Raw genomic sequence first — 17,006 nt, 5'->3', positions numbered from 1 at the left:
AAAAGTGCTTATTTACCCAAGTCAAAATAGATTTCTTAGTAATAAATCTTTCTTGCAAACTATCAGAATTTTTAAGGCAGTTTTTCACTTAATAAAGTCACTTTCTCATTATTTCTGGGTAACTTACTTCTTTCCCTCTGCTTTTTGCTATTCCCCTGCCTTTGTTCATTTTTATTTATCACAGAAGCATGAAGTAAGTGAAAATTAAATATTTTCACTTTATATTAATTGGAGTTTAGGATAAAGGTTGGAACTACAGCCTAGAATCTAATTTGACTATAAATACAATTTTAACACTATCAACTAATTTTTTCCATTATATCTTTGAATCGTTTTGCTAATCATAAAAATTGTCTGTCTAAGGACAAATGAAAATAGAATGCATTTCATCCGAACATCTGTGAGAATGAAATACAAATGGTGACGTGATACTAAAGATTCACACTTAGATATTACGTATGTTTGCAGTACATCATGCCTCACAGAGCAGGAGCTTCAAAACATCATCTACTTCCTCCTCTCTCCCCAAAGAAATCAGGCTGTTCAAGATCTGTGGCAAAGGCTATAATATTACAAAACAATGGTAACACTGATCATCTGTGATAGTAAACCGGAGCCCGAGGAGTGGAAAGCGTATGGGCAAGGCAATGCCGATGGGATGTCAGGCAGCACAACGATGGCTGAAAGCAATCCCTCAGAGTACAGTTCTTACACTCTAGATGCCAGGAATCTTAGAAAGGAAGGAACACAGAGGCAACCAACAAATCAGAGTAGTCTTTGTGACAGTGTTTCTTTCCTACATCTTGCAGTATTAACTGAGCCCTACTTTGTGCCTGCCATCGACCAAAACTAACGAAGGAGTCCATGGCAGGAGGAGGAGGCGGGGTGGGGGTTGAAAGGGCAGACATGGAAGAGGTCCACTGGGGATGCTGGAGGTGGAGGTGATGGGACAGAACAAGAAAAGGGTAGAATTCCAACAGGAATAAGGTATAATCCAGCAGACCTCTGGGAATGGTTCCAGACCTAGATTAGGATTTAGTAGCAGTTTTTAAGATAAAGTGATTTTCCTAAATATCACTAGTTTTCACTTTAGTCACTTATGTCTGGATCATATTAAAGTGCCCAGCCTTTCTGCCCATTTTATCTTCTAAACGCAAAGGAGAAACTAGAAAGGTCAATGCTCACACCAACTTGGCACTTAAAATAAGGAGTTTGAACACAAAACAACAAGAACCAGAGCCTGTGGGACACCAGCCTATGAAGCTATGTTACAAGCTGGGGGCATAAGAACTGATATCTTCTAGACAACGCAATTGCTCTCTCTACTACTTAGCATCAGAGAGCTTGAAGGGACGTCAGAGAACATCTCATCTCAGCTAAAGCCCTTCCCAAAGACCAGAGGAACAATCAGTCCATCTGTGGCCGAGCCCAACTCTCAGACTCTCCAATTTCCAATGCTGCTCTTTATACTACTATAATAGGGCCAATATTCATAATACCTATTGTATGCCAGGTACTATTCTAAGCACCTTATAGGTGTTACCTTACTGAATCCCACAACCACTCCCATAATGAAGGTACATATTACTTTATGTACCTTCTCCAGGTGAGGAATCTGAGGCCCAGAATAGATACTCTGCATGCTCAATCCCAAAATTGATGAAAGGGCCAAGCTTCCTACCCTGAACCTGCATACTCTCCTGCCCCTAAGGAGCGTGTTTATTTCCCCTACCATCCATCTTCCACTTCCTTTACCCCATGGAATCATCTGCAGAAAAGACTGAGTCCTTGGTACTTCCCTCAGCCCCACTTCAATGTGCAGTAAATCACTAAATTCAGCTTGGCATCCATGTTGCACCTGTCAAGTATCATCAGAAGGTCTCAGATTCAGTCATGCTGGGTTCTCTCTATAATTGGGAGAATAACAGCATGTTTGTCCTCATTCTTTCCAAGATCCCTAACTGTTCCTTGAAATGGTTTAAGCAATTTGATGCCTAAGAGAAACTTCATTATCTCCAGTTTCAACTCCTTTAGTTCTATGTGAAAAACAAAAAATTTATAATCGTGAAATAGGAGAGATGAGAAAGCTGATATAATTGTAAGCTGAATTTTGACTGGCTCTGTAAATTAATTATCTAATTGGCAATTGAGCCCCATGCCAGAAGCAGAAATATCTGTTGGGCCGCTGGCTAATCGTATCACATCCCTTGCAGTTACGAAAACTCATTGTTAATAAGCCACCCACCACAGCCGCCTGAAGTTGTCTGATTTCCTGTACTTTCCTTTTTTTCAATTTCTAGTGCAAATAAAATCACCCTTTGAGTGCAAAGGCCAATAAATGACGTTCTTTTCTGCTGCACAGAACCTGAAGCGGGTGGCTGAGACCTGGATGGATGAATTTGCCGAGTACATTTACCAGCGGCGCCCGGAGTACAGGCACCTCTCCACTGGGGACATCTCCGCCCAGAAGGAGCTGCGCAAACAGCTCAAGTGCAAGGACTTCAAGTGGTTCATGGCTGCAGTGGCCTGGGATGTGCCTAAATACTACCCTCCAGTGGAGCCCCCACCCGCTGCCTGGGGGGAGGTGAGGAGACGCTGCGTGAATCTGCTCTTCCCTTAGTGTGCCCACTCTCACAGCCTCAGGTGGTGGGAGGGACCACGAACACCTTCCACTCCTTTTAGCTTACGTCATCTCCAATACATGAGGGTCCATCCTCTTTTTAGAAATTGCTAGGGATGGTCATTCAGCCCTCAGCCTTCGTAGCCCAACCCAGAATTCTTGGCCACAGTTGACTCTCCATATGAATTTTTTAAATACACTTGGAAAATATTTTTATTTGAGATTAGTGGAATTACCGTAAGAGCTTGTAGAGAATGAAAATATCTGTCACGCTACTGGGTAAATGAGGGAGACCTGATGTCCATGGTAAAATCCCTCACCATTTACATGCATAGCCTTGTTGCTATTGGTATTTGCAAGGACAAGGTGACAAAGGGGCTTGGCTATTTTTCTAACCAGGTGTGCTATGCAGAATCATGAAGAAACACTTTTGCATAATTCCCAGAATTGTGGCACATGCAGGACCCACACTGGTTCCTTACATAGGCACTAACCTTTCCACCTCTGAATGCTTCTTTCTGATTTCGCTTCATGATCTAAAATGGGAAGAGCTGAACAGCCCCAGTTCCCAAGTTTAAAATATCTGTCTTTGGGCATAAAAAGGACTATTGTGCTGGGTGCAGTTCTATTCAATACTATTACTAGCCTTTTCCCAGTAGAAAATGGTGTGCTAAAGCAAGGACTAAAATTGGATATGGTGGATTTATCTGAGCAATTGAATAGGCTTTCAGCAGAGGCCATAGAGGGAAATGCAGGCTGGGCGGGATGCTAGCACCGTCTCAGTTCCCATCGCTTTCAGAAGCCAGGGGTTGACTGTTGCACATTGTGGAGGAGCCTTTTCATCATCGTCATTGGTCTTGTGGTGTGGGGAAAAACATGCCTTTGCCTGGTTAGTGTCTGTGGCTTGGCAGAGCTCTGAAAACAGGTTGCCCCAGGCCGTGGTAGGAGAAGCCTTGCTGAGGCAAGGTTCTTGGGTGAGCTGTCCCAGTTCCCTGGAGAAAATGTGTTCAGCACGTTATACATGTGCTGCTTGTTTTGCTGAGGGGGTCCAAAAAGATGTCAATCTCCACCTGTGCCTGGGATACCCTAGGCATGAGGAATGCGTCAAGGCCATCATTCTAGGCTCCATCTCTAATGTTTTTTCACATACACATGCTCTTGATACTGACTGCTTAAGTCAATTAGTAATTTGGTTTAATCCTTTGCATCTTAAACATTTCATTAAAGCTTCCCTGGAATATTAGTAATACTAGTCTGCTTGCATTAGTTTTAGCTATCTATCATGGGCTTAATTTACAGAAGTGGAAATTTAAAGCAGACCCCAGAAGGAACTTTCTTAGTCTAATGCACTGTAAGACATTGGAATGTTTTAGCCAATAAGCAGGTGAGTTCCTTCCAAGGGTTTTTTGCTTAGGGTTATGTCTGCTTCCTTTCTTTGTAATGTAGGTACAGTCCTGCCTTAGTACCTCAGAAATACTCTTGAAGACCTCTCAGTATCATTGTGGGATTTGCAGCTGGATTAAATTTTCATCAATCTGTTCTCCACCTTACGTGGAAAGATAAATTTTTATTCCTTCTTGGTTACTACTTCAGGCTGCAACTAATCACATTTTCCCACATTACCTGACTAAATCATAACCAATATTTATAAAGCCCCTTGCTTGGAAACATACTCAAAGCTTCCATTGAGGTTCTAGAAAAAAGACAGCTTCCCAGGAATAATCAAAGTAAGAACCATCTTAGGGCCAGGTGGGCTATGCCAGAGTGTTTTTATCCGCTACTCCTGATTGCCTCCACCTTTACGTGCTCGCCTGGCCCCCAGCAACACTCAGATTCATCCTTCCTGCTCTACGCAGACATTGAGAAGATCAGATTTTTTTTTTTAACATAATGGCAAACTTCTTTCCCCAAAGCTTCAGAAGAGCAAACAAAGAAAGGTCATAATTAGGGTTAGGGAAAGAAGAAAATGGAGATACAGCTGAAGGGTCAGTTACACTCAGTGGCATCTGTTCAGTGAAGGTGTGGTACACAGCAAGAATGAAGACAGAAGATTGGAAGAAGGCAGAAACAAGGGAAACCAACAAGTGACAGGGTTTAGACTAGTAAATCATTTTGAAAAATATCTATTTCCCAAGCAGAGTAAATCCCAGAGAGTAAAAATGATGTGTGTACATTTAATACAGGAGGCAAGTGCAGTGTTTGCAGTGCAGCTTAATCTAAACGAAATGATGAAATAGAGAGACTATTCTCTAACTATATATTGGATAATAACAACCTACTTTTCAATAGTAGGTAAAAATTACTAAATGAGTAGAATATATCTGTATACCATTTTATCTTTGAAAAACATTCTTTTGAAGTTTTCACTCTTGTGTTTTTCTTTTCCCTTCGAGAGGGCTTTTTATAAATAATTTTTTTATTTGGGGATACTTTGAAATTTACAGAAAACTTGCAAAGATAATACAGAAAGTTCATATATTCCCTTCACACTACTTCTAATGATAACATCTCATCTTGACCATGTTAACCATAGTACATTTAGACTATGTAGTTAACATTAGTACAATACTATCAACTAAACTACAGACTTTATTCAGAATTCAACAGTTTTTTCGCTAACATCCTTTCTCTCTTCTAGGATCCAATCTAGTATATGAGAAGGCTGTTTAATTTCCTACGAACTTTAAATTAATTGTTAGAATGGACAAAGCTCCCAAATAAATGTAATAGGTCAATTGCTATTTTGATAAAGAAGGGAAAAGGGAAGTGCAGACTGTGTGACTCTTTTACAGCAGTTGTAGGAAGGAAGCACAAACCTCCAGCAACATCAACACGAGAATCCTTTATGGGAGATCTGGGCCAAGAAGTAGGGTAACTCGCTATTTAATGCTCTGTACTTGGAACAGTTGTCCACATGCTCTTCTGTGCCAACCTGATTCTGGGTAAACAGTGAAGTGCTTAGACAAGTTTTGGCTCTGGCAGTTGGAACCCAGCTTGTAAAGGATCCGTTACAGACCATAAACAGCCTATGAACTGCTACTCATTTCCCCCAAAAATTCAGCTGGATTATTGCATTTGTCTCCTAACTCATCTCTCTGCTTCTGCCCTTCACCCTTTCAGTCTGTTCTCAACAGAGTTCACTTAAAATGAGAGATCAGGCCCCTCCTCCATTCAAAACCTTTCAATAGCTATAATCTCTCTCAGGGTAAAAATCAAAGTCCTGACTTATACCCTAAATGATCTGACCCCTGTTGTGTCCTCTCCAACCTCATCTCTTACTATTCGCCCCTGATTTCCTCTTCTTTAGGTATACTGGCCTCATCACTGTTCCTCAAACAGGCCAGGCACAATCCCACCTCAGGGCCTTTGCACTTGCTGCTTCTTCTACTTAGAATCCTCCAGCCCCGGAAATCCTATGCTTCCTTCCTTCACTTCCTTCAGGTCCTTACTCAAGAATATCTTCTTCTTAGTAAGGCCTTTCCTTATCATCTTGTCTACAGTGTGCAAGAATCCATGCACACATGCACATTTATACTTATACATTCCCAATCCCCCTTCTCTGCTTTATTTGTTTTCTCAGCATCCATCACTATATAACAAGCTATATAGTGCATTTACTTATCCTGTTTCTCACCTATCTCCCCTACTATAAAGCAAGCTCCATGACAAAGGGAGTTTGTTGATTTGTGGAGTTACTATTGCTCTTTGGCAGCTAAAAAAAGTGTTTGGTATATAGTAGGTGCTCAATAAATATTTGTTGAATGAATGAAAGATGAATGAATGGAGGATCCTGGCCCCTATTGTTCCCCTTACCATTCACTGCTCCCCACAGAGCACACTGAGCTCTCACTACACTTCACCTCAGGGTCCCTCCAAGGCTATACAGAGTCCACCTCTCTGGAAACCTTGGCCAGGAAGACAGTCTGTGTAGTGAATCTCAGGTAACCAATTCTCATGGATGGTCCAGCCTATGGTCCATTTGATAGTCAAACAAGATGTGAAATATTCTCTTCTGACATCCTAAACAGAAGAAAGAGAAACTCCAAAAGTGAATATCCTCTGTTCCAGCAATTTCCAGACTCTCCCTGCCAGCCTCCTACTTAAAAGGCAAGAAGAGATTAAAGTCTTATCTGATAAAGAAGTACTCTGCAGAAGCCATTCCATCCTCCGGTGTGCGAGGGTAGTGGGTAGAGTGGTGAGGCAACGGGGCCCAGAGAGAATAAATAGGATTTGGGGCCACATTACAAGTCAAACATCCCTTAGCAATGTGCTTTTCCACGATGCTGTCTTGGATAGAGTAAGACAGGTTTAAAGTGGAGAACTACTCTTAAACCATGCACATATGGAGTGTCTTTTTTTGTGTCAAGATGTTAAATGAAAGACACAGAATTTCCTATTATTCTTCTCCTTCTTACCCTTTGCCCTCCTTGGAATTCATGAATTTGCTAAAGTCATTTATAGTACTCATTTATAGTCCAAAAAGAAGAGTTCTGCAGAATCCCAAATATCATGTGTAAGAAGGAATAAAAGATGTAAAATAGACAAACGTGCCTTTTCCAACCGGTGTCGTAGAATCTTTTAAGAAGTGTCTACTGACTGTCCTCAATATGCCAATCTTGGCACATCCGTTTGTCATCTTGCGATTGTGCAAAACTTTTTAAAAATCTTTATTTTAAAAAGGCATCTCAATGCGGAACTACTTCAGCTGCTATTTAAACTCCTTCCTCAAGATGAATGTCACCCTGAATTATGGAACACTCACAAAGACAGGCACCCTACATAATTCCAGTTCTCCTCCTCTGCTGCGGGCTGCTCTTGACTTCTTTTAACTGGCTTTCTTTCTTCCTCTTTCTTCTGATGTTCTCACAGTGCACAAGGCTTTTCAAATTTCTCCATATCAGCTTACATGAAAGGAAGTTCGACACAAGGGGGTGCGTTATCTGAAAGACCATCTGAGGATGTGATGTTGTCTCTTTCAAACAGATTCTGTGGAAGTGCTGCTGCTGTATGACGCAGAGTAAAAGCCAGCGCTTTCTGCACAATGAGGGAGGCTCTCTCGCATTCTCTGGGGACAACCGTGGCCAGCTCTCCAGCCTTCCCCCACAACCTAGCCTTGCAACTGGGAAAGCTGCAAAGTGAGACTGCCCCTCTCCTTCTTTGGCAACTATGCAGGGGCCATCCCTGCCATTCAGCTGCTATATATCTAAACCAGACCTTTAAATTAAGCAGTCATTCTGAGATTCTGATTTGTCGTTCTCTGAGTGTATTAGAGTTGCCTTGATCTGCCGTTTGTTTTCTCAGGCAGAGGCAATGGTGGTACACGATGCCAATTCATCTCCCTGGAGCTCAACAATGAGGTTAAGAAAAACGTAAGGACACACAAAGAATCACATTCTCTTTCAGATTTTGCTATGTACTTTCTGAGTTCTTAACAGCTGAGATGGTTGAAGACAAGCTTAAAGTGTCTTATGGTAAACATAGCTTTAGTTCCCTATTCCAAGCTGAGCAAATTGGACATGTTAATGTCTCAACAGTGGCAATTTGACCCAAATCATAATGAATCAGAGGTATTTCAGAGCTAATGGATGTTTTCTTCTTCTCTTATAGAAATATGTCAGACAAAACTGTCTTTTCTTTCTATTTATTTTATTCTTCCTTAAAATATATTTACTCATATTGACATATATTTGCACACATAAATATATACCTTTGGGGATTCATGTGACAGGAGTAAATGAAATTTTAAGTGTAGGCTAGCCTACTCATGAATTCATCTTAGTGTTTAATTTTCAGTGACAATTAGTACCTTTCTAATTCCAAGAGTGATACAAAATTAATAGAATTTGAGGATCACTCAATTATCATAACATGATTTCCAATTCACACCTTCAGAGAGTTAGCATAGACGGAAAAAATTCAATATAAGTTTTTCCAGTCATGAACGTAGGAATACCTTCACTCCACCCATTTTTTAACAAAGTGCCCTGCTGGCTTCTGTGAGAGCTAAGAGTGGTCTCTGCAGGAGTAACTGCCCTCAACTTACCTTAAAAATCCAGTGACCATCCACAGGTTGGTGGAGGACAAGAATGAACATAGCAAAAAGTGGGAAAGAGTCTTAGAGTGCTGAAATAAAAGTGAGGAATACTGGGAGTCAATTCCATGTGGTCCAGACTGAGGCCGGGATGCATTACAGGGCTTGAAATTTAGGTCTAATCATTTGCAGGTGGGCGATAGCTAAAAACAAGAGTCAATATTCTTCTAAGTGTCCTTGCAATGCATTGAACTGTTCTGTTAGCACTAAGTCTTGGCTGGCCCGTTCCAGACACAGGGAAGTACAGTGACTGCGCTGCGAAAGGTAAGCAGTCCCTTACATTTGCATTGTTGCTTTTAACAACCTAAAGGTCCCCAGTCAGTCTATTTTGTGAGCACCCTGAAAGATAACCGTCTCCACTTTGGCTTGGGAAGTAGGACAATAAGCATCCTGTGCTCCTTTGCAGACTTCATGGCTAAATTCTTTCTCTACGTTTTATTTTCTCACAATTATCTCTTTATATTTTTTGATGCACTTGATTATATTAATTTCTATTAATTTTAAGAGATTCAGGGATTGGCTTTGACCAGTTGAGATTTCAAAAATTCTGTTTTTGTCTAAACAAGAACCCAGTAATATTTGGCTAAACCAGCTCTTGCCTTAGCTCTTTCCCTTTTTATGGTAACAGGAATAACTCTCTCTGTTGAACCTCTATTGTCCAATGGGATGCCTACTCATTGGTCAATCTCTGGATGAGATGACTTATCCTTTAGGCCTGTCACAAAGGGAAGCTAACATAACAAGATAATCTCGGGAGGAGCTTAGCTTTCTAGACCAATCCCTAAAACAGGAAGGGCCAATCAGTTTTTCCCAGTCTTGTTCTAGACTCAAGTCATCCAGAACTAATTAGACATATCAAATTCTTGGCCTATGCTTTTCTCCAGAATTGCATACAAGTTTGCAGCAAATCATTTTGTTCCAGAGCCTAGCATTCTATTGGAAATAATGAAAACTCATGAGGTATGATGCCAGAAATGAAAAGCTAAATTTTCTACCATATTCTTGCTTTAAAATGCACTGGGAGTTCCCATGCTGAAAACACAACAGCAGTGTGGTTTTGTTTCATCACAAAATCTTGATGGAACATTTAGGAGAGCAAAAGAAAAAACACACACATGGATATTATCTTACATCAAACTGGTGACAAGCAATTGTGAAACACTCCAGACTATGAGTTACTGTAACCTACACACCAGACAGCCCCAGGTCTTATGTGGGATCAGCAGAGATGACGAGGGGGTGAAAAAGAAAAAGGAAAGTATTGAGAGTTCTACAAGCTACAACTCAGAAATCAACAATTACTCACTCTTCAAAGAAGACAATGTTTTCCAGAATAGGGACTAAACCAATCAAATGTGAAAATTACCAACAACATTCAAAGACTTCCTCACAGGCTCCAAGCTGAGAACGAGTATAAAAGCAACCAGAGGAAACCAGTAAGGGGCCATGGGATCTAAACTGTGCTGGAGCAGCCTTCATTTACACATCTCTCAGACACACTCCAAAATACTCCCTTTTGAAAGACAGAGACTCATTCTTTGCCCCTTCTCTTCTTGCCCTCCCTTGCTAAAAAAAAAATTTTTAAGCCTACTGATATTGGATCCAAAATAAAACATTGCAGATCCCAGGGAGACAAAAGTTTCAAATGCCAGAGAAGGCGGTGTCTGAGATAGACCTCAGAAAGTACTAAACAACACACACATTTAAAGGTAACGAAACTGCTTTGCAAGGGAAGACCCTTAGAACTCTAGACAACACAGATTAGAGGCAGGAAGCTTTTGCGATTCAGGCTTGGCTCTGAGAGACAGAGAAGTGACTATATAAAAAGGCCATATGTTTTAATACATCACAGTAACAACAGAGAAGAGATCCCTACAGAGAAATTTCCTCTAGTAGTCCAAGACACTATTTTATTTATATGTGGAAAATAAAAACAGATTACAATAAAACCCCCAGACAGAGATACAACAAAGATAAAGATAAAAATGAACCAACTAAAGTTCCAACAGATAATGAAAAGATGCTGCAAATGTGGCCACAAAGGAGATGAAAAACACAACATATTTTAAAAAGAGCTAAAAGAACCATAAAACAATCAAAGCTTGAAACAACCATACAAATCAGAATTAGAACGGCTCACAAAGGAGATGGCTAGAATCATATGAAACAAGATGATATGAAAAGAGAGCTGAAAACTCCAGTCGAAAAAAGGAGAGAGAGAAGAAAAGATATTTCATAAATGAAGGCTAAATAAGAAAGAACAAAGAAGCGAATTGAGACCATGGACAGCACAGTAAGAGAAACTGAGGCTAGAAGGGAGAAGAGAGAAGTTAGCAAAACAGAAATACAGAGACCAAAAGATTCTACCAAAAATTTGAAATAACAGAGATTCGAAGGAGATTTAACATAAATTCCCAAAGAAGAATGTTCCTCTCCCAAAATGAAAAGCAACAAATATATAAACTAGAATTTAAGGAAACCTTCACAAAATAAAAGATCTGAATTTACATATTTAAAAAGCTGTATCTGGCAAATTCCACCTAGAACCATCAACACTGAAACATTTCTGGTAAAACAGTTGTATTTTTAAAATGAAGACAATTTTATGCACACAAGCAAAAAAAGCTAAGTCAGACTTTGAAGCACAAACATTTTGTACCAGAAGACAATGGAACAACGTTGTAAAGATGCTCTAAAAAATAAAATAGGAGCCAAAGACTTTATTTTCAAGCAAACTATGCTTCAAGTATGAAGGCTATCAAAAAACAGTTATAAACGTGCAAGAACTCAGGGATTACTTTTCCCAAGAGTCTGTCTGAGGATCTTAGCAGAGAATGAGTAACAGAAAACCAAGAGATATTTAGAAAAACTTAGCCTAAGTTCTGCTAGAAATTGGCTATAAAGATAAAAGAATATGTAAATTTTATAGGTTGGCTAATGCAGAAACAATACAACTAACAAATAGGGAAAGTAAGCAGAAAACAGAATAAATTTGGTGATTGTCCCACAGGCATAAACTAAGATTAAAAGAATGTCACCTATGTTCAGGGGCTGGCCCCATGGCCCAGTGGTTAAGTTCGTGCGCTCTGCTGCAGGCAGCCCAGTGTTTCGTTGGTTCGAATCCTGGGCGTGGACATGGCACTGCTCATCAAACCACGCTGAGGCAGCGTCCCACATACCACAACTAGAAGGACCCACAACGAAGAATATACAACTATGTACTGGGGGGGGCTTTGGAGAGAAAAAGGAAAAAATAAAATCTTAAAAAAAAAAAAAAAGAATGTCACCTATGTTTAGACACTGGAGGAGAGGGAAGAAAAGGGAAAAGATTATAACTAATCAATATTGCTTAAAGAAGAGTATAGTTAGGCATTATCTAAAAAAAGGAACCTTCAGATATTATACACAATATTTGTGTAAAGGTAACCAGTAGAACAAAGATACAAATTGTATTAAATACCAAAGATTACCAAGAGAAAAAGACATATCACATAGTCAATGACTTTCTAGATACAGTAAATACATAATAAATCAGTATGTCAGAGCTGAGATCAAACATGTAAATAAATCTACCAAAAGAAAAAAGTTCAGATTGGCCAATAAAGCAAATCTAACTCTCTGCCATCTGTGAGACATACCTGTATCAAAATGATACAGAAAGATTAAGGATTAAAGAAGCAGCATAGATACACCAGGCAAATTCAAGTAATAAGGAAGCAGAGGTTGAGATTTTAATACCGAACAAGGGAGAACAGAGAAATAATCAAAAGCTAAAAAGTTAAAAGAAGCCCAAAAAATACATTATAATACCACAGACTGCAATCTATAGAAAAACAGCTTTTATAAGGTAGAAACTGCTGGAAATGCAAGGAGAATGGACAGAAACCCACCAATAATGGGATGGCTTAACACTTCTCTCAGGTCAAGTAACAGATGGACCAAAATGAACAAGGCTCTATATAATTTAAGGCATGTAATCAATAATGTCGAGCTGATAGACCTATTCAACTCTGAAAGATGTTTTAATTTACCTTCTTTTCAAGTATACAAATTAAAAAAGTATGTTACAGTTATAAAGAAACAAAGTTGGCCACAGAGATCCAAATATAAAAAGAGAGAAAATCAACAAAATAAACGCTCTGTAATCTTAAATTTGAATTGGAAATGTCAATGTGAACTCATTTCTTTTCTCACTTCCTAAAAATGCAAATTTTCTAGTTCTATCCACTGAAAAGTCCTAGAAACAATTTCAATCCCGTCTCACTGAGCTCATCTAACTCTCAGTTGTGATATTTAAATAGAATTCTCTGCTAAATGGAACTAAGGATCCTTGAAGAAATGGCTGATTCCTGTTTGCGGGAAGGGATTGGAGAAAAATGGGCTGGGATATGTTGTTGCTCTAGAAAGCAAGGAAGGAAAGGAAGCTCTCAAAGTCTGATGTGGGTCATGTCAAAAGGACACAGGAGTCGGCTAGAAGGGGTTCCCCCATGCCATAGATGGGACAATATGAACATCAGAAAAAAGTGACCCAACTAATTAAAATGTACTAAATATACAAAAAGTTGAAAATGTATAAAGATGCTTTAAAAAGGTGGGGAAGGGAGAGAAAGAGAAACAAAATAAAAACCACTAGACACCAGTGGCCGTTGCTAGGACACCAAATCATTACTCTGAAAATTGACATTTTAAGAGGAAACAATTGAGAATTTTTCTGAATTTTTCTGGTATAATATGTATTTCAGAGTGTCCAAAGAACCCTAGTGGCTGAGTTTTTTAAAACAGATTCTCAGATAATAAATTCAAACAGAAAGATAGAATTAGAAAAATCAACATTTTACAATCCCTAATGCAATAACTGATTCAGGCAATGGTCATAATTTGATGGTAATGGTAATCTGATGGTAAGATGATGAAATAGGGATGAAAAATAATAAAATGATCAAGCTACTGCCATCTGAACCCACTGACCAATTTCATCATCACTGAAAGTGAATCGTACACACATTCTGATATGATGCAATGTGAAGTCATTTTAGACAAGCTGGAAAATCAAAAACCATCCCTGAAATAATCTTTAAACAACAACAGCAAAAAAAAAACTAGTCTGGATTTAATCAAGCCTTTAACTCTAACTTCAGTCTGCAGGAAATTCAGGAAGTAGGAGAAAAAGTTAAACAACATCTCAAGCCAAATCTAGAATTTAAGAACCTCATTTGTTCAATCAGTACGTGGCAGGGAGAGAACAGGAGAAGGGGAATTTTTCTAGATTACACGATATTCTTAAAGCTTTATAGAGTTTAACGACAAATGAAATGAAACTTTTTTGGATCCTGAATAGAATAAACTAACTGAAAAAAAGACGTTTTTAGACAATCAGGGGAATTTTAATATGGATTAGGTATTAGATGATACTAAGTAATTGTTATTAATTTGCGGATACGTGAGAAACTGTTCTCTCTCTTTCTCCCTCTCTCTTGCTCGCTTTCTTGCTGTCTTTGTCTCTCTCTCTCTCTCTGTCTCCTGGAGAAGCTTACTAAACTATTTAGGGGTGAAATGACATGATGTGTGGGGTTTGCTTTAAAATTCTGTAGCAAAAAAAGGAAGCCAGGAAGTGAACAGATGAACAAGTATGACAAAATGCTGACGGTTTTCAAAGATGGGTGTTTGGAGCATAGAAATTTTCATAACGAAAAGTTTTTCAAATGCATTGCCTTTGAAGGTATGTGGGAACATAATAACAATAGGGGAAGAGAAAGCATAAGCATACATTTTGGTGATGGTGTAGGCGCAGCGAGACATCAGCAATTTTATTTTACTTGTACCCTAGAGCTAAAATCATTACATTGAAACACATCATATCCTATCATGTTTGAATGGCATAATGCCTCAATAATATAATATTTTACTCAAATTTTGTATTTAGGATATTTATTGGCTCTATCTTAGAACTGGTGTGGAATAACATAAAACAAGATGCTGAATAATATATAAGCACACGGCACCTTTTTGTGTCAGAATTTCTCTCTTTCTCTCTCTCTCTCCTTCTCCCTCTCGCGCTCTCCCTCTCCATTTCTCTCATTTCTAAAAGTTAGAACACCGGTTATTCGTTGCCTAGAGGACTTTTCCTTTCTCACCAGTAAAATAAAATTAACTTTTTATTCAAAATCATACTATGATTAGTAAAATTTATATAATAGTTCATTTTCAAAACACTTACTGTAATTGGTTTAATCTTCCAAATGTACATGAAACATATAGTCCAATTATTTATCATTTAACTAGATAGCAATGGAGGCCACACTGATATTTAAAAAAAGAAAGAGAATGGAAAAGAATCATTATCGAGCCACGTTCACTGAAGAGTCTAGTCACCAAAACCACAATCACTATGTAGCAATTCGAGTCCATCATTAAGAGGGTCAAAATAATCAGTTCATTTTTGGCATAAGGAAATAATCATATTTACAAGAAGTAAAGCAGTCAAAGATTATAGAACTAAAAGGCTCTAAGACACAGAAATCACAGAACTGCCAATGGAAAGCAGATTCTAAGGCAGGGCCTCTCAAATGTACACAGCATATCCTGCATGAGTACTCAGCTGTGTGCCCAGAAGCACCTGGAGCCACAGGAAACCACTGCCTATCTTCCCAGAGCATCAATTTTACTTAAAGGTTAGTAGGAAAATAACATTGTATGAAAATAGCATTGATACAAAATGGGTATGTTACAGAATAGAATACACAATATTTAACATCTTTTAAAATAAAAAGAGTACTTCAAGAAAATGGTGTACTTTAATCCAAGATTGCTGACTCCTAGAGGTGTGTTCACCTGTTGTCAGCTTGGTCCATATGGAGAGGTTTGAGATGCACCAGCCTAAGGAAAGGCTGGATGGAGGAAACTGACTCTCCTCTTTGAAGACCCAGAAACTTCCTTTTCTGGCACTCACAGTGATCAGATCCCAAGAGACCGACCCTCCCCTGCTAAAATGCACAGAAGGCTGGGAACAATACCAAAATGTCCACTGTTAATTGTCGATGAAAACTACAACTTTCACAAAGCTCAGAAATCCATATGTGAATAAAACCAGTACCTCTGGCCTCAGAATGCTCTGCGCGCACCAAATCTTCACTGGAAAACTCTCTGTTGATTTTATGTGATAAATCATTGTCAAGGGGAACAGAAAAATGTGAAATCCATATCATCAGCACATTCTCTCCATGTAAGCAGACTACGGAGGAGTCAGAAAGCTGTTTGATGAACACGCAATCAGAGCAAAGACAAAAAGAATATTTAATGGCATCAGGGATGCCAGTGGGTTTGGTTTGCCAGAAAAAATAACACCCAAAGTCTGTTGGCCATAGCCTCCCACCTTCAGCTCCATCCTAAGGAAAGCCCTGTCTTTGAGGCAGGGAATCTGAGATGGGGAGTAGGTGGTTACCCTGAGCAGTGTTTGGATGGCACTACCAATATTTACTTCTCAGTCACATGTTTTTATCTTTCCATTAATGAAAAACCTCTTCTAATCAACACATTCTTTCTTTCTTCTATGCTGATCCATTGAGCGAGTGGTTGCAGAGTTTTGCTGGCCGTTCTGTCTCCTTGAGGTGATCTTACCCAGCTATTATCTGACCTATCAAGTGTTTACTTTTATTCATCTTATCTAATTCAGCTAATATTAATGGGCCAGGCACTATACTCATCATGAGGGTGACGAGTGAGCACATGAGACACAGTTTTTGCTCTCATGTGGCTTAAGGACTAGTGAACTATAGTGAAGGCAGTCTGCTTTCCTCATTTTGAAGGACAGACTCCTACTCACAGGATATTGACTAAACTCTAGAGTTCTTGAAACCCTCTTCAATGTGCAGAATGACTTCTGATGAGACCACGTCTCCACAACCACAATGTGGCACCAGGACAGAATTGAAGATGTTGTTCTTAAGTATTCCCAGGGACTATCCTGTGCAGCTCCCAAAGAAAGCAAACCCACAATTCATCCCCTTATGTTAATAGGCTACCCAACATAAGTGCATAAAAATGAGCCCATCAAACGCTGCACTGGAACGACTTCCAAAAATATGAGGTAATTAACAAAGTGCTAAATATCTTTTAGCTTTCCACATTTGTTTATTCTACAAACTTGAATTGAGCTCACTCTGCAGCATGGAAAACATGATGTGCAATGTTGTGATAAATGCAGAGGAAATGATCATTGTTCTTGCATCTCATAGGTCAGTACGCATCTTGAGTTCTACCAAATTCCCAGACACCTCTATTTGTTCAAATTCCAGC

General features: G+C 39.2%; 1 protein-coding gene across 1 annotated transcript in view; it reads left to right on the top strand.

Annotated features, from left to right (window-relative positions):
- Positions 1–17,006, top strand: part of GALNTL6 (polypeptide N-acetylgalactosaminyltransferase like 6) — a 1,097,978-nt gene that overhangs the window by 1,034,958 nt on the left and 46,014 nt on the right. The window contains exon 10 of the mRNA XM_070257090.1: positions 2,363–2,584. Within this exon, the coding sequence (XP_070113191.1) occupies positions 2,363–2,584 (222 nt within the window). The remainder of the gene's footprint in view (positions 1–2,362; positions 2,585–17,006) is intronic.

Source organism: Equus caballus, chromosome 2, assembly GCF_041296265.1.
Source record: "Equus caballus isolate H_3958 breed thoroughbred chromosome 2, TB-T2T, whole genome shotgun sequence".
Lineage (NCBI taxonomy): Eukaryota > Metazoa > Chordata > Mammalia > Perissodactyla > Equidae > Equus > Equus caballus.
The sequence above is the reverse complement of the archived record's forward strand: the minus strand, read 5'-3'. Positions and strand labels throughout refer to the sequence as shown.